Here is a 23870-nt window from a genome sequence, read left to right as displayed (position 1 = left end):
GGTGTGCTTATCAAGTCACTCTCACACATTTCATACCAAACAGCCCTTCTGCTCAGAGGGCCTTGTCTTTTCCCCACTTTGTGACTTGCTTCAAAACTCAAGATGAATATGAAGTCTTTAAATTGTGTGCTTTCAGGGAAGAAGATGGGGGGAGGTTTTAAGGTCAAAATCTGGATGTCAGTTATCCTTTAATTAGAAACTCATTTCTATACTAGATTATACAAAAAGAATTCCCTCTTTGTTCCTTCCTAACCACGGCGCAGCTCTAACTCGAGCCTTTAAGGTCTGGCATATGGTCAGACTTCAGCGTAGCTCTTAGATGCCACCAGCCACGTCCTTCCCCACCCCAGCCACCTCTTTGAACAGACCACCAAGCTGTTTCAGCAAGCGCTGCCTGCGGGAAGACATGGGAGCCTTTGTTACAGGTACCTCAGACTTAGCCCTGGGAGGTAAGCAGCCCTTTGCAGCCCTCCTGTTTTTCGGACAAGTCTGCTATGAGATCTTCCCTGTATTTTTAGCAGAGTACTTGGAGCTGCCAAGATTATAAATAGCGGGGGTGGGGGCTGGGCGGTGCGGGAGGATGGCAGCGCGAGCCTACCTTCCTGCATCTGTACACTCCGTACCGGATGGCCACAGCTCACTCAATTGGCCTCAACTACAAAGTCCAGATGTCAAGTCAGGTTCGCTGGCTTCCAGCTCCGCACCCTTCCCCCTTCTTCCTCTCCTCCAGCCAGGTGACTGCCGAGAGGCCCAGCAGCGCCTGCACACGTCCAGCTGGCAAGAGGAGGAGGTAGAGGTCATTTCTTTCACCCTTCAGCTAGGAAGGGTCAGCTGTGAGTTTCTTTTTCAGGTTCTCCATCAGCAGCAGGTTCTGCAAGGCCAGCCTCCTGCAGTCCCCGTCTGGATCTTTCTCCACCACATCTGTAAAAGAAGCAACTGCTTTTAGTGGGAAAATGGTAAAAACCACCCTTCACCCAACACTGCTCTGCTGTTTCACCGACCGTCACATCACAGCGCTAAACGCTATGGCAAATGTAACCAAGGCTGGGCTGGACACCAGCACTTGCAGGAATCACGCTGGACCAGAAGGCAAAGATAGGCAAACTCACTCCTTGTAAGCTGTGGGAGTTCAGCTCAGCCCTGACTGCCGTCTAACAACGCTCAGTTCATTCTTTTAGCAGAAACAAAGCCAGTTGTTTCTGGCTAGAGAAACCATCTGACCCTGCATTCCGTGGGACAACCTCTGTGCCAGAACCAGAGCTGTGCCCTTCAGCACAGCTCAAGGCATGACCTCTCTACGGCTGATCTGCTCACACGGATACTGTTTGCAATTAGAAACCCACTCACTCAAAAGCCCAAGTTCTCCACTCTGCCAATCCCTGCAGTCTGTTAGAAACAAACGCTCAGAGCTCCGTGAAATCCGTGGCCGTGCCGCCCTTCACATGGGGCAAGGAGAGGGGCGGGCACCAAGGTTCAACATGTTCACCATTCCGAGGGATCAGCCTGATCAATCAGTCATTCTTCCACACTTTATGAAGCACGGAGGGAGCGCACGGAGCTGCCTCCCCCTCCGCAGGCCTGCGAGCTCCAGACCAGGATGCACGCAGGATGTCTGAGCAGGGGCAGCCTGGAGGAGCAGAGAGGCTGTGTGAGGATATCCTGTACGCAAAGCCGTGTGCTCAGCGCCCAGCGCTGTCACAGCCCAAACACATGACTCATTCAGATGGAGCAGGGCTATTTATAACCTCGGGAGAGCTTTGCGATGGTGTTTCCAGGCTCCCTCTGCAGAAGGCAAAAAGGGAAGGCGACGAGGCAAATCAGCACAAGCTCAAAAGCCGAGACTGATGCTGGCACTGGTTCTAATTGCCACAAGCACAGACCTTGAACTGCTGCCACCAAGGGAGGCACAGGGCGCTCGTGTATTATCCAGGTCCTCACATAAAACAAACTTACCTATGACACAGCTTGCAAGGGGAGGGGAATTCCCTGAGGCAGCTGCTGAGGAATCCAAGGAACTGTTTCCTAGAAATGTTAAAGTATTCGCTCCCAAAAGATGGGGCTACTCAACAGCAGGTCCAGCATGGCATGAAGGGCAATGACAGACAATGCAAGGTGGATCCTGGGCTCTTGCCCAGCCAAAATGTCCCAAAGCATCAGATAAACAGACAGTGCTGTGACAGTGATTGTAGGAGCTTCTTCTACGACACTGCGCACACACTCTAACGGGAAACAGCTCCAGTTCCAGCCCACAGGCTGAAGGGCAGGAACCATCACTCGGATTCACACGAAGTGCAGGAGTCTGCACAGGCTGCGACGCAAACCAAGCCGGAGCAGAGCTGCAGATTTCTAATTGCTTCACTTGATAATATTTTCCAGATCTCTGTTCCTCATTGTGTGTCAGCCAGAGTAGGAGAAATGGAGATGCTTCCAGCTGGAATCCAAAGTGGTGACTTCTGGCTATTAGGGGTGGTGGGAGAAGGCTTCTATGCTTGTGTGTGACAGCTTGGCACAAGTCCCAGATACAGCAGCAAATCTCATACATAGAATCATGGAGTGGTTTGGGTTGGAAGGGACCTCAAAGCCCATCCAGTTCCACCCCCTGCCATGGGCAGGGACACCTCCCACTGGATCAGGGGCTCCAAGCCCCATCCAACCTGGACTGGAACCCCTCCAGGGATGGGGCAGCCACCACTGCTCTGGGCAACCTGGGCCAGGGCCGCACCACCCTCACAGCAAAACATTTCTCCCCAAGATCTCATCTCAATCTCCCCTCTGTCAGCTGAAAACCATTCTCCCTCATCCTGTCCCTGCACTCCCTGACCCAGAGCCCCTCCCCGGCTCTCCTGGAGCCCCTTTCAGTACTGGAAGCTGCTCTAAGGTCTCCCTGCAGCCTTCTCTTCTCCAGGCTGAACAAGCTCAACTCTCTCAGCTTGTCCTTGTATAGGAGGTGCTCCAGCCCTTGGATCATCTCCATGGCCTCTTCTGGACTCACTCCAACATCTCCATGTCCTTCCTGTGCTGAGGACTCCAGAGCTGAATGCAGGGCTCATGAGAGTGGAGTTAGAGGGGCAGAATCCCCTCCCTGACTCTGCTGACCACATTTCTTCTGATGCAGCCCAGACTCCTCTTGTCTGGAGGGGTCATGGAGCAACAGCAACTCTGCTCGCTCCAAGCCATGACTCAGTCACAGGAGTCTCTCTGGTGAGGGACTGCACCTACTGAAGCAGCAGGGAGCAGCCCAGGACCTCCGGTGAGAGCTGTTCTACCAACAACATCATAACAAAGAGCAAAAGCACAGCCCAGAATGCTGTTGTGTTTCAGGAAGCAACACTAGGAGGATGAAAAATTGCACTTAAATCTTATCTGACCAGACATGGAGCTGAACAGTATTCTTTAAGGTTTCTGAATGAGTCCTAGAACAATTCTCCCATCTCTAGTGTGCACACAACTGTGTTCTTATCCTGCTCTCATTCCCTCCAGGCTCTAATGTGACATTTTCACACAAAGCACTACCTGTGAAGAGATGGCTGGGACACTACCTACAGGTGTAAAACGATGTTAATGAGCTCTGTTGTCAGTAACTCATTAAGAAGAGATTACGCAGCCCTTCATGCTGAAAATACACTTCTAATGTTCCTGGAAAGGCTTTACTTGGTCATAACAGTGTTAACTGCAGAGACAGCAGATTCCTCAGAGCACACCATGTCATGGGAAAAGTAAAGCTGTTGGCCCCACAAGGCAGCTCTCTTCCCTTTAAAGGGCATGGGGCTCCACAACCTGCGAGGATCAGAGGCCGGCAGTGTCAGCATCGCTTCCTGCCCACTCCCTGCGGGAAGCCAGCTCACCAAGAGTGAGAATGGTGAAGGAAACCAACCCAGGGAGTCACACGAGGGCCACTCAGAATACGATGGAGGCTTCAGAGCTACAAAGCACAGTGTTATTTCCTCTTGGACCTTCAGCACATGGATACCTGACCACTCGTCTGAGGAGCTCCGGCCCTCCAGAACCCACAAACACAGAATGACGGGATGGCTTGGGTCGGAGGGACCTCAAAGCTCATCCAGTTCCACCTCCTGCCATGGGCAGGGACACCTCCCACTGGATCAGGGGCTCAAAGCCCCACCAGCCTGGCCTTGAACCCCTCCAGGGATGGGGCAGCCACCACTGCTCTGGGCAGCCTGGGCCAGGGCCTCCCCACCCTCACGAAAACATTTCTTCCTAAGATCTCACCTCAGTCTCCCCTCTGCCAGCTGAAAACCATTCCCCGTCATCCTCTCCCTGCCCTCCCTGATCAAGAGCCCCTCCCCAGAACTCCAGGTGAGGTCTCCAGGTGAACACATGGCTTGTGTTGATGTAGGAGCATCGGGTACAGCACATGGAATCACTCGCTGTCTTTCACAGGTGTTGGTTCCTTCCATCAGTGACAAAAGTTTAGGTGATGGGGCCATACTCTTCCTCCTCCTATATTTAGCACTAATGAAGCCCATCTTCTGTGTACACAGGGTAAAAGGCCATACACACCTCGCACCTCACTGTTGGCCACAGTTGCTGCTGTGACAATACTTTCTGCAGCTCCATGAGATGGCTGGATGCCTAAGCAGAGAAAAGGGGCACGTGCTACACGTTGGGGTGGTTTTGGTGAGGACAGTCATACCCGGAAATGCCGTGGGCAGCTCTCAGCTTATGCTTTAGATAAGTCCGTAGAGCTCACAGCATGGTCTGGTGTTTGCTCTGACCTTACAAGGAAGCACTAACTATGCTTATCAGACAAATCTCTGGTTCACAACCCTCAGATGTTACCGCTACCATCAGAGTTAAGGAGACGCTACACAAAGACTGCATCATAAACCAGAAAGACACCACCACGTCTCACCTCCCAGCCAGGACTGAGCCTCCAAAAGCTCTTCGGTCATGTCTTCCAGAAGACGCTCTATAGGGACACTGAGGAGCACAGAGGAGATACAGGACAAAAGACCCTGGCGCACATACCTGTTGGAGAAAGACACCACCTCACTTCAGGGGTTCTCCAGCTGTAAATATCTGAGGTTACCATGGCTTTTGCCATATTCCTACTGGTCAGGCTGTGATCACACAGCAGCTGGAAGAGCACTCATATCCAGAGCCCCTGCCATAATGCAGTGCAACAAGTCTGGAGTAATTCAGAGTCCTGGACAACACCGAGATCAAAACAGAAACTGGATGTTTACAGCACTTTGGCTACATCTTAATTCCTTCCCAGGGTCAAACGCTGGAATTGAATCTGAGGTTTTCTGTGCTCCCTGAGTAAAAAAAGATAAAACTACCACCTGGACAGTTGACCAAGAAACGTGTCTTGCTTTCTATAGGTAATGACTCTACCTCCTCATGCAAAGACACCAGCCAAGTTCATGCGTTGGCCTGACGTTAAAGCAATGCGTTCAATTACAAATCCTTGTAGCCCTCAGGGAGAAAACGGACAGTTCATGCGTTCGGTCCCTGACTTTCTCAGTCAGGTGCTAATCTTGGACAAAGAACAACCCTGGCTGCAGACTGGCTTGCAGCTGATCTTCAGAAATCATACAATAGCTTGGGTTGGAAGGGACCTTAAAGATCATCCAGTTCCACCCCTCTGCGATGGGCAAGGACACCTCCCACTGGATCAGGCTGCCCAAGGACCATCTAACCTGGCCTGGAACACCTCCAGGGATGGGGCAGCCACCACTGCTCTGGGCAACCTGGGCCAGGGCCTCCCCATTCTCATGGTGAAGAAATTCCCCCTTCTGTCTAGTCTAAGTCTGCCCCTCTCCAGTTTATACCCAGTGCCCCTTGTCCTATCACTCCAAGCCTTTGTAAAAAGAAAGCATACAACAACAACTCACGAGTCAGCGTGGAAACGCAGAGCCCAGACAAACTCCAGCAGAGTCTTTCCCATGGCGGTAACTGCCTGCAAAACAGGATTGTGTCAGAAACACCAAACAGCTTCCCATTCGCACAGCCTCGCAGAGCCGGCCCTTGGGATACACGGCTGTGAACATCAGGGCTACAACTCACTTCATTTTACAGATGAAGAGACAAAGAGTAAAGTGAAATGATGTGCCCAGCCACCCACAGTTGACAGTTTTTCTACCAGGAGAAGGAAAACACAGAGCAGAGGTGTCTGAATCCCCTGTCTCCTTTCTGACCACTTTTTCTCAGCCCTTTTCACAACTTTTTAACACACGTGACTCAAACGCACTGCCCATCTGACTGCGCTTAGAAAGTGTCTTCAGTTTCCCTGGTTGGAAGCCTCCCACTCTCCAAAGCTCACACAGCGTTTCTTACCACAGTGTTGACAGCCAAGTACATCAGGACTGCTAACGTGTGGACCAGCCTTCCAAGGACAAAGTGATCTTCCCCCAGGAGGTCAAATGTTGTCAAAGGCCTGCAAGTGCAAAATACACAGCGAGAAGGCAATCAGTGTGTCTTTAGGAGAGTCGGGGTGGTTATGCAGGGCCAACTGTCCCCCACAAGCCCGAATCCCAACAACAATGGTCATGATACAGTCAGTCCCAGCTCAGCACAGGCCACCCTTGTGCGCTTTTATATTTGCTCCCAGAGCAGCAACATCTGCTGCTCTCTCACAGCAGGCATCACCCTCTCTGCCAAAAGGCTTTGCCTGGGAAGAACTGGGTGTAAAAGCCAGCACCGCTGCCGTGCTAGAACCAAACCACTCAGACTGGTATGAGAATTCTGACTCTAATCACAAGGACCAGTCCAGGTGACAGGCCCAAGGCTGAGATGGAGTTAACTTTGGTTAAAGGCTGCAGTCTGAGCTCTGCAGTTTTGCGTGAACCTCTGAAGGCGCAGGATCAGCCAAGACAACCGGTTTGGTGCTGCCAAAATCATCCACCCACGTACCTGCTGGCAGGTTATTGTTCACAACGCACCGTCCCTCCTGCAGGACCTTACCTACCCCCGCCCAACCAGGCCTTACAAGTTAAGTCCAAGACCACAACCCCTCCTCTGGGCTTTGTGTGCGCACCAGGCATCAGCATCGCGATGCCAGCACGGCTTCTGGGCTTCAGCTTGCTGCTCAAAGTGAAGCAGAACAAACAGGAGGCTCCAGTCCAGCAGCTGCCAGGCCGGCATCCCACGGTGTTCACACTCACCTGTCAAAGCGCTGAATCAACGGGAAAAAGAAGTGCCCAGCAATAGAATTGAACTCGTTTGGTCCAGAAACCAGCTGCACTTGAGACTGACCCTGTGCAAGAGAAAAATGAAATCTAGACACAAGACGTAGTATCTGACCCTTGCGCTTCACTGGACGCTGTCAAAACTATGGATTCCTTGCATCCATCCCATTTTTGGCCCCTGCTTGCTTGTACCCCTCTGGCTGCTTGGTTTCCAGACTGGATGGCTCACTTCCCATTGCAGATCCTCTCCCATATCTAAATATTTCAGTACAACGTAGCTCAGTGCTGCTGGGTTATATGTAAGAACCAAGAACATGCAAGGGATAAAGGAGTTTTAAGAAAGCAAGTTCTCTAGGATGAGCCACAGGGGAGATCCGGGAAGGAGGAAGCTGGCCTCCCTTTATCTCCCTGAAAAATAGGAAAGCCGAGTCCAGCACAGCAAGGCTGGTGGAGGAGGCTCTGGGATCTGTCAAGTGCGGTCACAGCTCCCTGCAGTGGCCAGACAAGCTCAGAACAAGCACAGAACAGCAATAACTATCCCTCAGCACGTGCCAGGGAGTTCAAAGTTTATTCCCTGCAGGAGCTTGTGCTCTGCACTTAAAGATTCAGCTGGATACCAAGATAAATTTATATCCGAAGTTACATGGTCTTTCCTTCGGATTAGGCCTGATTTCACAGGTGTTTTGCTCTTTCTGATAGAGCTACAGCAGCTCCTAGCATCCCTGTTTTTGCTGGATTTGACATTAGTTTGTTTCTGCCCTGGCCTCACCGTAGCAAATCTGCGAGTCTTGCTTTTGATCCTTTCATCAACAATTCTTCTCCAGTCCTTAGAGCTGTTGCTCTCAGGAAGCAGTTGGATACAAGGTTTTTGGGTACCAGAATGCTTGGTCTTCCCATGGGATTTGGGATAGGACAGTTCCTGAGCTGCCAAAACCAATACCTAGATGAAAAAGAGAGAGGTCCTGTTGAAAAAGGAGAATCCCTGAACTAGGAACAAGAGTTACCTGCACCCAAACTGATTGACAGAGCAAAGCAGAAAGGCACAACAAGTTTAGTATGAAGAACAGCGAGGTTATGGAGCCCCAGACAGCCAAGCGGCTCCGAGGTGCAGATCAAGCGCATGGTCACAGCCCTGGGACAGAACACTGGTGCCTTCTTCAGCCACGCTAAGTGAAACAACACAGAAGGGGTCATGGGCAGATCCCTGGTCTTTCAGAAAGTGAAGATCAGGTTTTTGTACAGAGCAGAGCTCCTCCCTCACTGTGATCTATTCAGAATCAGCCCTTGACAGAAGATCCTACAAATTTTGAGGCTTTGAAAGTCCCCTCATCCAGTGGGAGGTGTCTCTGCCATGGCAGGGGGTGGAACTGGATGGGCTTTGAGGTGCCTTCCAACCCAAACCGTTCCATGATTCTAAGATAAAACAAACTGATGACATGGTAGGAAACAGTGGCTTCTCCCAGACAAATGACCACCCTATGTTTTGCACTCTGTGAGGAAGGATTGCTGCAGGGTTAGGAACAAGAGGGGAATCCCGGGCACAAATACTACTGTAAGAGATTCCCATGCCTCTGCCTCCTCCTATGAGGAAAGGGCGATCCCTTTGCACCTCAGGGAAACAGCACTGCTCAACAAAGATGCAAGTGAAGTGGGAAGTGAAGAGTCACTTACATCAAGAATGTCCATGCGCTGACGAAGACTGTAGTTCAGAGAGTAGAACTCAGAGGTCAAGTACTTTGCTACCTGTACAGAAAAACCAAGGTGTGATGAACACCAACCCACGCTGGAAACAGCCTTCACACGGAATTGGGGAAGGGTTTGGAGGGGAAGAGTGTGAGGAGCGGCTGAAGTCACTGGGTCTGCTCAGCCTGGAGGAGACTGAGGGGAGACCTCATTGTGCTCTGCAGCTTCCTCACACGGGAGGAGGAGCAGGCGCTGAGCTCTTCTCTCTGGTGACCAAGGACAGGACCTGAGGGAATGGCAGGAAGATGCCAGGGGAGGGTTAGGTTGGACCTTAGGAGCAGGTTCTTTCCCCAGAGGGTGGTGGAGTCCTGGAACAGCTCCCAGGGAAGCAGTCACGGCGCTGAGCCTGACAACATTCCAGCAGCGTTTGGCCAAAGCCCTCAGCCCCATGGGGTGAATGTTGGGGTGTCCTGTGCAGGGACAGGAGCTGGACTCGATGGTCCTTGTGGGCCCCTTCCAGCTCAGGATGTTCTATGATTCTAATCCTAAAAGCAGTCCATCTCAGAAGTCCTGCTTCCTGTCAGTTAACAACAAGCCACCAGGAGGAGGGAAGAGACGTGATGTGCCAACAGGGGAGATTGAGCCCCTTCCACTTCTTGATTCTCCCAAGAGAATTAAATGACAAACAGGATTCCCCCCCTATACAGGGACACCCAAACAACTGCCATGGCAGCTCTGGCACTTCAAAGGACACCCTATTGTGCTCCTTCAAGATTTAAAATGGGCTTATGAGAAAGATGGAGACTTTTAAGCAGAGCTTGTACTTTTAGGATGAGGGATAAATGTTTTAAGCTGGCAGAGCACAGGTTCAGACTAGACATAAGGAAGAAATTCTTCACTGTGGGGGTGGTGACACACTAGAGCAGGTTGTCCAGTGAAATTGTGGATGTTGCATCATAGGAGGCATTCAGGGTCAGGCTGGATGGGGCTTTGAGCACTCAACTAGTGAAAGACATCCCTGCCCATGGAAGCAGATGAGCTTTAAAGGCCTCTTCCAACCCAAGCCATTCTGCGATTCTCTCATTACAATCCCCAGTCAAGTCTTCTTCTCTAGAAGCCCTTTGTGCCTCACCTTCTCTCTATGTGAAACGACCTCCCTTCAGTGCAACAAAAGTCCTTATTTCCTTTGTCAGGTTCATACCAACCATCTCCAAACAGTCCCTCCCATCCGCTACAGCTCTGATTGCACTCTCTTTCCTGTTGTTCCAGTCACCCATTGCAGATTCTTCAGTACAGAGCCCATAAACACGCTCGGACAGGATCTAGCTGTTCTACCACACTTCTATCAAGCTAGCAAGGGACTTCAGCTTCTTCCATTTTTGCCTGTGCCTCAAATGGAAAAAAAATCAACAATAGGAAAGACTCACGGGTATTGGATCTGTGGTTAAAACAGCTACTTGAGCTCTCTGACGGAGTCCCACAAAGCCTTCAATGCAGGTCTTCTCCTCCAGGTGCAATAGTATTTTTGCCAGTTCCACACTAACCTGCTCAAAACATGAAAAATGGAATCAAATCCCTGCAGGTGTTTTTTTTTGTCACAGGATTTACAAAGCAGCATCCATTTTCCATTTCTAGTGGTTAAGCAAAGCCAGCGAGAGTATGGAATACAGGCAACACATCCATGGCTGAGGGGGGAGAGAAAACTCATTAAGCTAAACGCCATCAAGACAGATAGCTGAAAACTCTGAATAACCCCCTAAGCAGATCTCCCCATCCATGTTCACTTTGGCTTTCTGGAGAAGCGGTGGCATCATGATACAGGAGAATCTATCACTATAACTGATGGGTTAACAGGCACAGCCTCACATCCAGTCCCCATCCAGCTCTGTAATGCGTCTAACGAGCAGCAGCAGATCAGGCACCACTTCTCAGATGCCTGATCCCCTTCCCAGCTCGCAGAGGCCTTGTATCTCCATCACCTTCAAGCATTCATTAACAAGTGGTAGGGAACACCATACTGGTGACTTTGTCCCAGGTCCCTCCCACCTGCGCTCTTCCTCTTGACCAGTCTCCTTCCAGAAGACACTACGCTTGCACAAGCAAATCGGTATGGTCCATTTGATTTTATCTCCCTTTTTCTTGGGGCACAATAATTAAATTAAAATTGGTCTGTAGAGTTCACGGCTGCTCCATAAACTGCAATTCTCATAGTTTTTTCAGCCCAGCACAAAGCATGGTTCCTCATGTTGCTGGCAGACTCTACTTGCAATGCATTTGATTTTCAGTGCTGGAGCTGCTGAATGCCACACCGTTGCCAGTGCTGCCAGCGCTTTTCCCTGCTTCTTTGTTCCTTTGTGCTCTGTAGCCTCAACCCCAAACCAACCATTTCCTCCTATTTCCCTTCCCAAGTTGAAAGCTTTAACTCCAGGTGGCCTGGCCTGCTGCTCTGCCGTTGTCTCCTATGAGGACAAAGGGATAATCCTGCCCTAAAGCCCACTGGAAACTCAGCTCATGCTACTTCACCTCTCTTGTTGCTGCTGGATTCTTTCGAACCAAGCTCTCAAGAGCTTTGACCGTAGCTTCCCATTTGTCCACATCCTCAGAACTTGTCAGGACTAGAAGTAATCAAAAGACAAACAAAAGGTATTAACAGAATGGTGGTGCTTGAGTACTTGGCAGCTTTCGTCCGCCAACAGTTTGTCTTGTTACAGGCAGGTATCCCTGACCCAGCACACGACCGGCATTAGGAATGACATTGAAATTACTCAGAAATTATAGTTGAACACTTGAGCCCAGATTAAGAAGCCCCACAGCTTCTTCAAGTCAGTCCAGAAGAAAATAAACCTACCCGGCAATCATTCTCCCCAAACCCCTAAGAAACAGACAAACACTCAGCCCAACATCTCCTACCTTCAATACACTCTCGGATATACACAGGAGCTTTAGTCTTTAGTTCTTTATCCTCTGACATGTCGTAAGGGATGAGGTCATCGTCACTGTAAAAGAAATAAAGGCAGGAGTTAGTCTATGGGTGTAGAAGTTCTACCTTTCCCCAGCTATCAGCACAAAGGGGAAAAAACCAGCACATCCATTGCTGTAATGCTGTCGCTGTTGTGTCACTCAGCAGCACTGCTGAAGCCCAGCCTCAACGGGCTCCTTCGGAAGTTCCCCGAGTGACTCTGAAGTGACAGAGCAGCTCTGTGCCAACTTGTATCTCCTGGTCGGGTGCAGGAAGGACACAGGTGACAAAGACACTGGAAGCAGATTCTTGAGATTTCCTTGTAAACGGTGAAGTGCCAGAACAGGTAGATCCATTGTTAAAATGGGTAGAAAACTAGAATCATAGAATAGTTCGGGTTGGAAGGGACCTTAAAGATCATCAAGTTCCAATCCCTCTGCCACGGGCAGGGACACCTCCCACTGGATCAGGGGCTCCAAGTGCCATCCAACCTGGCCTTGAACACTTCCAGGGATGGGGCAGCCACAGCTTCCCTGGGCAACCTGGGCCAGGGCCTCACCACTCTCATGGTGAAGAAATTCCTCGTTATGTCTAGTCTACATCTGCTCCTCTCCACTTCATACCCATTCCCCCTCGTCCTATCACCACAAACCTTTGTGAACAGCCCCTCTCCAGCTTTCTTGGAGCCCCTTTCAGCACTGGAAGCTGCTCTAAAATCTCCTCAGAGCCTTCTCTTCTCCAGGCTGAACAACCCCAACTCTCTCAGCCTGTCCTCGGATGGGAGGTACTCCAGCCCTCGGATCATCCTTGTAGCCTCCTCTGGACCCATTCCAACAGCTCCATCTCCTTCTTATGTTGAGGATTCCAGAACTGGACACAATACTCCAGGTGAGGTCTCCCAAGAGAGGAACAGAGGGGCAGAATCCCCTCCCTCCCCTGCTGGCCACGCTGCTTTGGATGCAGCCCAGGACACGGTTGGTTTCTGGGCTGCGAGTGCACATTGCCGCCTCACGTTGAGCTTCTCATCACCCAGCACCCTAAGTCCTTCTCCACAGGGCAGCTCTCAATCACATCATCAAATCACACCATTATTTAATGACGTCATTATTTAAAGACTAAACTATTACAAACTCTGTTGGAATTCAAGCCAGTCACAAATCGACTATTTTTAGTGTGCTGGATCGAACAGCAATGATGGCAAAACCGAAAGAATTTATGATACAGTTAAGTGTTAAAAAGAAGCCATAAATAACAGTGAAGGCAAAAATGTGGTGTTTGCTTCTGTATCAAGGGGTGGTACGTCCAGGGGAGGGTAGATGAAAATAGAGGCTTTTTTAAAAGCAAAAAGCTCCTGCACGCTATACACAGGCAAGGCACAAGGCAACAGAATTCTTTATGAATTTATGAACGTTGCCGGTTCATGTCGAGTTTCATCAACCAGCACCCCACGTCCTTCTCCGCTGGGCTGCTCTCATCTTTAACCACCACTAGCAGGATGAATACAATAATGGAGACTTTTTCTTCTGTCTCTGTACCTATTTCTGTGGATGGATCTGTAATTCTAGGAAACGCACCATAGTCAAACAGAATAAATACAATGGTTGCACATGAGATGGCTTTGCTCAAATAACTAACATGCTTGCGTGCCGTTTCCTGCAGAAAGCCTCGCTCTGCCACATACCACATGGCTGAACAAGGGCCGAAGACACAACATTTGTCAAGAAACACAGGTACCAATAGCTCCCTTCTCCACAAGTTTGCTCCTAAATCCTGCCATTTATTTTCCATTTCCTACCAGTTTCTTGCCCCATACCTGTCAAGCTCATCTGACTCCTCATTTGGCGTCGCGGCGGCTGCTGAGGGTGATTTCTGGTTGCTTTTCAATACCAATGGCAGCGCTTTCTCACTCCTGGCGTGAGGAACAAGGAGTATTAAAACTGATAAAATAACAATCCTTACAAGCAAGAAACGACCCTCAACCATCAACCCTTGCTGCCTGAATAGAATGGCAGGTCATTATTTCTGCTGTAGCCTCACCTCGCTTGGCCAATACAAGTCCTGGGAAGGAAGACGGGATAAAGATAGGAGAGAAATGGATAAAAAGAAAATTAAACTACCTAATTGCTTATACCTAGGACTGCCAAGGACAGACTCATCTGTGAGAACTGGATGGCACTGCCCTGCATCGTATTTGTAGCTGTGACACTTCAGGACATGGTTTAGAAGGCATGGTGGACCTGGGCTGATGGTTGGACTGGATCTTAGAAGTCTTTTCCAACCGTAATGATTCTATGAAGCTGTGAATGAAACTGAACAAATGGGAAGAAACATCTTTAACCACCACTAGTTGGACGAATACAATGGAGACTTTTTTCTGTCTCTGTACCTATTTCTGTGGACTTTGGCTCTGCCCTTTCATCTCTCTGCTCATCAAATGCTGTCTCAAACAGCACTCTATGCCGATTATGCCCCCAAAATGGGGGCAATAGCTCTTCTGTATTTCACCAGAGTGCTGGACAGCTTCATTTGCTAACACAGAATCATAGAATAGTTTGGTTTGGAAAGGACCTTGAAGATCATCCAGTTCCAACCGCCCCTGCCACGGGCTGGGACACCTCCCAGTGGATCAGGCTGCCCAAGGACCATCCAACCTGGCCTTGAACACCTCCAGGGATGGGACAGCCACAACCTCCCTGGGCAACCTGTTCCAGTGTCCCACCACCCTCATCGTGAAGAAATTCCTCCTTATGTCCTGTCTAAATCTGCCCCTCTCCAGTTTATACCCATTGTCCCTCGTCCTATCACCACAAGCCTTTGTAAACAATCCCTCCTCAGCTTTCTTGTAGCCTCTTCAGGTACTGGAAGCTGCTCTAAGGTCTCCTTGCAGCCACCTCCTCTCCAGGCTGAACAACCCCAGGTCTCTCAGCCTGTCCTCAGATGGGAGGTGCTCCAGCCCTCTGATCATCTTTGTAGCCTCCTCTGGGCCCATTCCAACAGCTCCATATCCAGAAGCGCGCTGTTCATCTGCTGACAAAACTGAGTGCTTCCATGAACCTCAGCAGATGTTATGGAAGCTAAAATCACCAAAGAACCAGTCCTTAGCCCAAAAGATATGCTAGATTTTTGTTACCCATGACTGAGCTGCCCCAACGCCAGGTTTCCCAGAGATGAAGAGCAAGGCCCACTGGATTCTACCCAGGGGCACGTAAGACCCTTAGAAACTGCAAGAGCTTCACCACGTGCAGCTATCAAACAAGCCAGTTTAATACAGACTGTCATCTGAATGATGAATTTGACATAACAACACTGCATTGTGAGAAAAAGGGGCATTATAGTGCTTAAGAATATGTAAGACCTCTTGAATAGCATACACAGCTCTAGTGTTGCTGAAAACAAGGTGTGGAGAAGGGCAACGAGATGAACAGTAGCAATATCTTACTCATCATCCGGAAGGCTGAGGACAGCACAGCACGGTGGAGTCTGCACCAGAAGGGACTTCAATTCTCTTGCTTCACCATCTTCTTCATACTAGACATCAAGAACAACTGTTACTGCACCGTTTGATTGCAAATATGCCCACGAGCCAACACTGGATCTGTTTGCTGTGTGCAAATAAAGACTGAATCACGAGCAGATGAGGCTGCTCAAATCCCACTTCAGTCCCTGTGCTGCATAGCGATCGGTGCCACAGGTCATCTTTATCCCTGTATTTAACAGCAGTACCCAATCAAACCTTCATTGAATGTTATTCACAATCACCAAAGCATTTAACAAACAACAGTGCAACAAGAGGGACGATGGAGGTTTTTAAAGCAGAGCACGTATCCCCATGTCAGTCTTGAAAACCCCAACTCAGAGGAGTTCTTGCCAGCATGTCAGGTGGAAACTGAATGTTCACTACTGCTTTAGATTTGAAGTTCCCTCTTAGCTTCCATCAGTCAGATCTCAATTCCCTCATACAACACGATAATCCTCTGGTAGCCCTTTATCATCATCAGTTTACCCTGAGCTTTGCCATCACATTACACCCTTACGGTCATTCTCAGCCACTCGGCTGTTCTCTATACAACCGGGATTTTGTAAACAGGCATCTTCTCTTTTTGGAAGGATGCTGCCTCTCCTTATTTCCGAATAATATGTTAGAATCATAGAATCAGAATAGTTTGGATTGGAAGGGACCTTAAGGATCACCCAATTCCACCTCCTGTCATGGGCAGGGACACCTCCCACTGGATCAGGGGCTCCAAACCCCATCCAACCTGGCCTGGAACACCTCCAGGGATGGGGCAGACACAACTTCCCTGGGCAACCTGTTTCAGGGCCTCCTCACCCTCATAGTGAAGAAATTCCTTCTTATGTCCAGTCTAAATCTGCCCCTCTCCAGTTTATATCTATTCCCCTCGTCCTATCCCCACAAGCCTTTGTAAACAATCCTTCCCCAGTTTTCTTGTAGCCCCTTCAGGTACTGGAAGGTCGCTATAAGGTTTCCTCGGAGCCTTCTCTTCTCCAGGCTGAATAACTTGCTGTAGTGTCCTGGATCACCTGGTTTAAAGCTTTTATTTCCTCTAAGCCATGTGCATCAGACAGATTTCATTATAACCCTCACCTGAAACTTCAGGACAGGCCCATCGGTGTTTATTTTTGAACTAATGCTCTCTGCCACGATCATTCCCAGACGCCGTATTTGTGGCAGACTGCTGTCCAAGTGGCACTTTACACCCTCCATCATGATTGTGAGAAGCTCTGGAAAAAACCAAACAACGTATGAAACAACGACAGAAACAAACAGCCATCCTTACGGCGGTTCCCTGAGAGGGCCTTGTTTGCCACTCACTACCCAATAATGGGTAGAAAGATAGGAAGGGCCCACGCAGCTGTGGCTTCTCTTTCTGCAGTGGCAGTATTGCCCTTCATCACACTTCTTCATACCGTACAAGGTCAATGGAACGTTACAATATATTCTAAATTGGAATAGTTTGGTTTTCATTGAAACAAAAAAGGATGGCAGAGCAAGTCATAGAATCATAGAATCGTTTGGGTTGGAAGGGACCTTAAAAGCCCATCCAGTCCCACCCCTGCCATGGGCAGGGACACCTCCCACTGGATCAGGGGCTCCAAGCCCCATCCAACCTGGCCTGGAACCCCTCCAGGGATGGGGCAGCCACCACTGCTCTGGGCAACCTGGGCCAGGGCCTCCCCACCCTCACAGCAAAACATTTCTTCCCAAGATCTCATCTCTATTTCCCCTCTTTCAGATGAAAACTGTTTCCCCTCATCCTCTCCTAAGCATTCCTGGGGCCCCTTTCAGCACTGGAAGCTGCTTTAAGGTCTCCTCGGAGCCTTCTCTTCTCCAGGCTGAACAGCCCCAACTCTCTCAGCCTGTCCTCATGTGGGAGGTGCTCCAGCCCTTGCATCTCCGTGGCCTTCATAGAACTATAGTACTGTTAGTAAATAACAGGTAACTTATTCACCTAAAGAACTAGTTCTAGAATGAAACAGATTAAATGGGACTAGTAAGTCAACCTTCTTGCTCTCTCTGTCACAAACACACAATTAACTCTACACACTGGACAAAACTGTTTTTATTGTAACAGCAATGGAAACTTTTGACCAACACGCCACGTACTGCATGAAGACAGAACAGGAGGTAACCCCTAACCCTACTCACCTCACACCGAGGGGAGCAGAATGACACAGAGGAACACACACAGACAGCCAGAGACGAACCAGGCAGGTTTTTATCCTGATGTACTTTCTCCTGTGCCCTTTGGAGTCCTACTCACACTCCAATGTTAAGCCTATAAATGGCAAATCCCACCATTCCTCTAACCAGTCGCAAAGTCAATCCTCATTTTCCTGTGACAAAACTGAAGGGTTCCTAAATCACTGCTCAGGCAAGAACCTTAGGTGATAGACATGCTTCTCTAATTTCATCATTTGGAATTATATTCTATCAGTGCTAAAGATGTCCAGCAGGCTACTCCGCTTGCGGAGATGAAGATGGGACAATTTTGTTTATCTACAGGTCAAAACAAGATGTTTTTCTACTCACAGCCAGACCTTCTGGTAAACAAATCTATCCCTTGCTTCTCCCACGGCCTTACCTTGTCTGCAGCTCTCGATTTCAGGCTCCTTCAAGTGGGAGAGGCAGATAAGGATGGCCTTGCTGATATATAACTGCTGCTCCGCTGGAGAGTGTTTCACAGCACTGCTGCTGCCCCAGGTCTCCAAGAGTTCTTGCAGCACCTGAATCAGAGAACTCGAGTTGGCTTGAAATGGATCTTTTCCACACATCAGCAATGTTCTTTTTGAAGCACAGTTTTGAAAAGTGGTTTCATACAGCACTTGGTGTACTCTGACAGCCCTTGGGTCTTTGTGCTTCTTTAAACTCCCCACAAAGGGTGTGAATGCTGTATTTCAGGGCCCAAAACATACTGTGTTTGGCCAACTGAGAACACAGGCAGCTCCCAATCAACTCCATCTACCCAGCCACACAAATATGGGATGACAGAGGAAGTCAAGAAGGATGGAGGATACAGGACATCTGGCAGAACCCAAGCGTCATTGATTTTCCTACTTGGAAGACACTTTACCCATTAAATATGAAAATCTAATGCCAGCAGCACAAAAAGGCTTTGATTTACGTCTCATAATTTACTTGTGATATGGTAGGGCTGCCCACACTCTCTCAGTGTCTTAGAGAAGAAGCAAAACCGCGCATCCTGCAGACGGGCACAATTTTGCCCATCAGACCCCTCACCAACATCACTCAGCCCTACCTTGATCAGTAAGGCACGCCGAAGGCTGTCCAGGGACAGGTAGCCAAGGAGGTTCTGCAGCACCGCCGTCTGCAACGAGAAACAGGATTTAGTTGGCCATAAAGCTGTCAGCCAACAAAAAGTGTGTATTTTTACTACCTTAAACTTCATTCTAAGGGACTGTTTGACAACATTCAGAGACAGGAAAGTAAGCAAATTTAGAAAAACAACCAAACACACACGTGCAGTTGCTGATGGAGTACACGGAAAAGCAGGACAGGAACACAGCACAATATTATTACCATTAAAATCACATCAACACAGTCTCAGACAAACATGGAACACAAAGTCATAGAATCATAGAATAGTTTGGGTTTGAAGGGACTTAAAGTATCATCCAGTTCCAACCCCTGTCATGGGCAGGAACACCTCCAACTGGCTCAGGCTGCCCAAGGCCCATCCAAGCTGGCCTTGAACACCTCCAGGGGTGGGGCAGCCACAGCTTCCCTGGGCAGCCTGTCTAAAAGTCTAAAGAACATCCCTCACAACAACATCCCACCCCACAGAACACTTCCCAGCACATTGTGACAAACTCAGGTGCACAGGGTAAAAGCCCAAAGTCCTTGTCTCAACTCTTCCATCTAATTCTTGACCCTGAGGGTGGGTCACGGAATCATAGAATGGTTTGGATCAGAAGGAACCTCAAAGCCCATCGAGCTTCACCCCCTGCCATGGGCAGGGACACCTCACACTGGATCCTATTGCTCCAAGCCCCATTCAACCTGGCCTTGAACCCCTCCAGGGATGGGGCAGCCACCACTGCTCTGGGCAACCTGGGCCAGGGCCTCCCCACCCTCACAGCAAAACATTTCTTCCCAAGATCTCATCTCAATCTCGCCTCTTTCAGAAGAAAACCGTTCACCCTTGTCCTTTCCCTGCACTCCCTGATCCAGAGCCCCTCCTCAACTTTCCCATCATGGCTTCTTCAGTCTCCTCTTTCAGATTCTAAATCAAGCAGACGTCTCCACCTTCCCAGAAAACTGAAATTGAGGGCAGATAACCACGTGGTTCCAGCAAAAGAGTTCAGTATTCTGCTAATCGCCATCAACCCCAAGAGAGCACAGGAATGACATGATCTTTAAGGTCCCTTCCAACCCTAACGATTCTATGATTCTATGATATTCAAGCAACTGTTGACCACTCCATTACGTTCTGCTGCAGGGATGTCAGCGCACAGCTGCACAGCCCACGTACACGTGGAGTTTGAGGGCTGATTGCAGAATGAAGAGTTGAATCTTACTCAAGAAGACCTTGAGCTTAGCTACAACACACTTTGGCACTTGGGAAATACAGGTGTTACTGCCCCACTGCTCACCGTGGAGTCCTTACCGTATGGCCATACTGCAGGAGCAGCACCTTCTGTGTCACCACAAACTGAGCTTTCTTGTTTTTCACAACCAGGTTCCCCAGCAACCTTGACAAGACATCTGCCCTAGCAAGACAGGTGAACAACAGCACATTAGAAATCCACATAATTGCTGTCACGCTGCTACTGACCAGGGGAAATTCTATGAGCAGCTCCGTGCAACAGTCTCTAAAATAGCTCTAAACTTTAGGAGCAGTAATTGCAAGGAATGTTTTGACAAAATCACAGAATGGTTTGGGTTGGAAGGGACCTCAAAGCCCATCCAGTCCCACCCTCTGCCATGGGCAGGAACACCTCCCACTGGATCAGGGGCTCCAAGCCCCATCCAACCTGGCCTGGAACCCCTCCAGGGATGGGGCAGCCCCCACTGCTCTGGGCAACCTGGGCCAGGGCCTCCCCACCCTCACAGCAAAACATTTCTCCCCAAGATCTCATCTTAATCTCCCCTCTTCCAGATGAAAACTGTGCCCCCTTATCCTGTCCCTGCAATCCCTGATCCAGAGCCCCTCCCCAGCTTTCCTGACGCCCCTTTCAGGACTGTGAGGCTGCTTCACTTGTGTTTTCACTGCATGTTACGATGCAGCTCTTCAAGGAACGCTGCAGGTTTGATCTGAGAGGGAACAATCAACTCCTTTATCCCTGCAGTCTCTCAGGAGGTGGCACTGTCAGAAAGCACCTACACAAACACACACTCCAGCATCTTTCAGAAACTGATTCTACAAGTATTTGTGCAAAAAACCCAGCCTTTGTTCTGGATCAGGAAGGAAAGTAGAGGTTTTTACCCAGGTGCTCTCTGTACAAAGCCAAGGACCACGGCTTCCATCCAGCGGTCTGGCACACCTTCAACCAACTGCCAGCAGATTCTTTGCCAGATGCAGTCCGACTTGGTGAGATCTGTGAGCCGAGGTACCAGAACGCTCAGGAGTTCCTCTAGAGTGGAAAACAGGGAAACACACTCCACAGTCAGAACCGGTGCAACGGTATGTCAAGATCCTTACAAGAAGAAGAAATACAGCGTACAGCCTGCAGTTCTGAATGGTTCCTGTGGTAATAATTAACCTCAGCAGCCTAAGGAACGTGAAAGTATTCCTCATCACAGCAAACAGCTACAAAAATCCTTCTTCTTCTTTCCCAGCCCTGTTAACTGCCTCTGCAGTCAGCGGATTCAAAGTCCTAAGCCAAGCCCGACTGAAGGCTGCTCACGAATTACACGTGGGCAGGGATTTATGCTGGTATTTACACGGCATTTTCCAATCCCCGGATGAAAGGCACTACAAAAGCATTTAATAATTACGCCTCAATGGCAGGGTGAGGAGGCAAATAATCTTATCGGGTTTTGAGAGAACAGCTCATCTTCACATGGGCTGACAGAAAAGCAACAATATCTGTCAGATACGCAGGTGAGTGGCCTTGGAGAGCAGCCACTGCAGCCCAGCTCACAAAACCAGTATTAACTGGCTGGTCTCCCACTCCCACCTGCTGATCATCACCACTGTTTTCTTCCCTCACTAAACACAGTAAACCGGGCTGTCCCTCTTCCCAAAATAGTACTTGTAAAACACTCACTTTGTCTTCCTTGAATGCACACCTTCCCCAGGATGTGAGAAATAAAAGAGATGGAGCAATCCGAGCCACCTGCGATAAAACAGACACAAGCTTTACAAGAGCCTCACCAGCATCCTCCAAACACCTCCAGAAGGTGCACATGCTGCTACCAGCACTGAAGCCTGAAAACATGGATTAACTTTCCCTTTTCAAGCGTATCTCCTCCTCCTTCCACCGTCTGCCTTCAGGCACAAACCAGCACCCAATGTTATTTACACACAGAGGACTAAAGTAGCTCAGTCCCGCTGTAACACAACAGGAACAATGCTGCCCGCTCAGTCAGAATCATTCAGATCTCCCGCGCAGTTCCTTCAGCACAGACCAGGGGATCACAATTCAGCCTTGGCAAGAGAAGATGATATTTAACAGTCTGTAGGATGGCTGTTTCCATCGGGATTTGAAAAAGCCTCAGCCATCTTCAAATCATTCAGGTCGGAAAGGACCTCTAAGATCAAGTCCAACAGTCAGCCCAACCCCACCGTGTTGACTAAACCACACCCCAAAGTGTCATGTCCTCCTCCCTGGTAGGAGGACATGCTTTTAAGCCCAATAGCCTTCAGATGACCAGAAGGCTCTGCGATGCCCGTTAGCTGTGCCCCACACACCAGCCGAGGCATCCACGCACAAAATGCTGCTTCAGAAGAGCCATCATTCTGGGTCCCTCACTACAAGAAGGATATCGAGGCTCTGGAGCGTGTTCAGAGAGAGAAGAGCAATAAAGCTGGCGAAGGGGCTGGAGAACAAGTCTTGTGAGGAGCAGCTGAGGGACCTGGGGTTGTTTAGCCTGGAGAAGAGGAGGCTGAGGGGAGACCTCACTGCTCTCTACAACTACCTGAAAGGAGGTTGTAGAGAGGAGGGAGCTGGGCTGTTCTCCCAAGTGACAGGGGACAGGACCAGGGGGAATGGCCTCAAGCTGTGCCTGAGGAGGGTCAGACTAGATATCAGGAAAAAGTTTTTCACCAAAAGGGTCATCAGGCCCTGTCAGAGGCTGTCCAGGGAGGGGGTGGAGTCCCCATCCCTGGAGGCATTTAAAAGATGGATAGATGAGGTACTTAAGACTATGGTTTAGTGGCAGATAAGTATGGTTGGACTCGATGATCTCAGAGGTCTTTTCCAGCCTGGTGGTTCTACAATCAGTCGCACAGCCCTGCAATCTCACCTTTTAGGGAGTCAGCAATGTTCTGCAGCACCTGGATAATCGCAGCACCCAGGAGAGGAAAGTAGTTCTGTGGGAAGAACACAGCCGGGCTGTTCTTCTGCAGTTTGTTGCTCACGCGGTCGGGCAGGCAGACGATGCTGCTGAGCAGGGCGTCCCGCGGCTCCGGGTGGCCGAGCTCCGCCTGCTGCTGACAGACGTCCCAGAGCAGCGCTGCCAGCCGGCCCTCGCGCAGGAATTGCTCCAGCACCTCTGCCACCTCCCCCGGGGGCAGGTTGGGCCTGCAAAAATGCCACCAGAATGAGTCCCTGTCCCTTTTATTGGGTGAAAAACCAACATGCACGCTACTGTTCTGCTGCGGCATCACTGCTGCAGCCCTACTGCCCGGTCAGACTAGATTCTAACTAGAACTGAATTAAAACCAAAGGGGTTTTAGTCCTTGCAGTGTCAGAGCGTTCAGGGAGCACCGAGAACAGCGCTGTGCCCTCCATGGGACCCACCTGCTCCGTCTGCCCCTCCTGCTGCCACCAGGACACCCCCAGAGCATACCCCGGCCCGGGACAGCCCTGTTAGAGCTGCAGCTCCCCCTGCCCCCGACCCGGGACAGCCCCGTTACCGCTGACACTCCCCTTCCCAATTCCAGGACAGCTCCGTTATCGCTGCAGCCCCCTTTCCGCGGTGCGGGACAGCCCCATCTCTGCCGCCATCTCCCTTCCCCAACCCGGGACAGCCCCGTTACCGCTTCAGCCCTCCCTCCCCGGCCCGGGACAGCCCCCCAAGCCCTCCCGCACTGACCCTGGCGCGGTAAGGGCCTCCTCCAGCACAGCGAGGGCGGGCGCGGGAGGGCCCCGTAGGAAGCAGCCCCGCCAGCCGCGATGGGGCCGCGGCGCCCGCAGCAGCCGCCGCAGGAAGGCGCCGCACAGCGCCCGCTCCCGCTCGCCGAGGCCCCGTTCGGCCGCCGCCACCAGCGCCGCCTGAGCTGCCACCACCTCCTCCTCTCCGCCCCGCTCCAGCGCCGCCAGCGCCTCCCGCAGCTCCCGCTCCCTCTCCGCCATCGCGCTGCCGCTTCCGGCTTCCGGTCCGCGGGGGCCAATGGGAGGGGCTACAGCGGCCAATGGCGGGGCACGGAGGC

The 23870-nt window shown here is 50.3% G+C and overlaps 1 protein-coding gene across 1 annotated transcript; it reads right to left on the bottom strand.

The window, feature by feature from the left end:
- Positions 1 to 783: 783 nt before the first annotated feature.
- On the bottom strand, positions 784 to 23796 carry TELO2 (telomere maintenance 2). Its single transcript, XM_054080181.1, has 20 exons — positions 23534 to 23796; positions 22742 to 23019; positions 21544 to 21612; positions 20760 to 20907; positions 19941 to 20043; positions 18573 to 18641; positions 17898 to 18039; positions 16400 to 16536; positions 15233 to 15321; positions 13607 to 13702; positions 11745 to 11830; positions 11358 to 11449; positions 10262 to 10378; positions 8823 to 8894; positions 7921 to 8091; positions 7128 to 7219; positions 6301 to 6400; positions 5859 to 5923; positions 4874 to 4989; positions 784 to 921 (listed from the first exon to the last, which is right to left on the bottom strand). Exons 1-20 carry the CDS (start codon positions 23791 to 23793, stop codon positions 818 to 820), a joined length of 2406 nt encoding a protein of 801 aa, XP_053936156.1. The 5' UTR covers positions 23794 to 23796; the 3' UTR covers positions 784 to 817.
- Positions 23797 to 23870: the final 74 nt, after the last annotated feature.

This window comes from Cuculus canorus, chromosome 15 (assembly GCF_017976375.1).
Source record: "Cuculus canorus isolate bCucCan1 chromosome 15, bCucCan1.pri, whole genome shotgun sequence".
Lineage (NCBI taxonomy): Eukaryota > Metazoa > Chordata > Aves > Cuculiformes > Cuculidae > Cuculus > Cuculus canorus.
The sequence above is the reverse complement of the archived record's forward strand: the minus strand, read 5'-3'. Positions and strand labels throughout refer to the sequence as shown.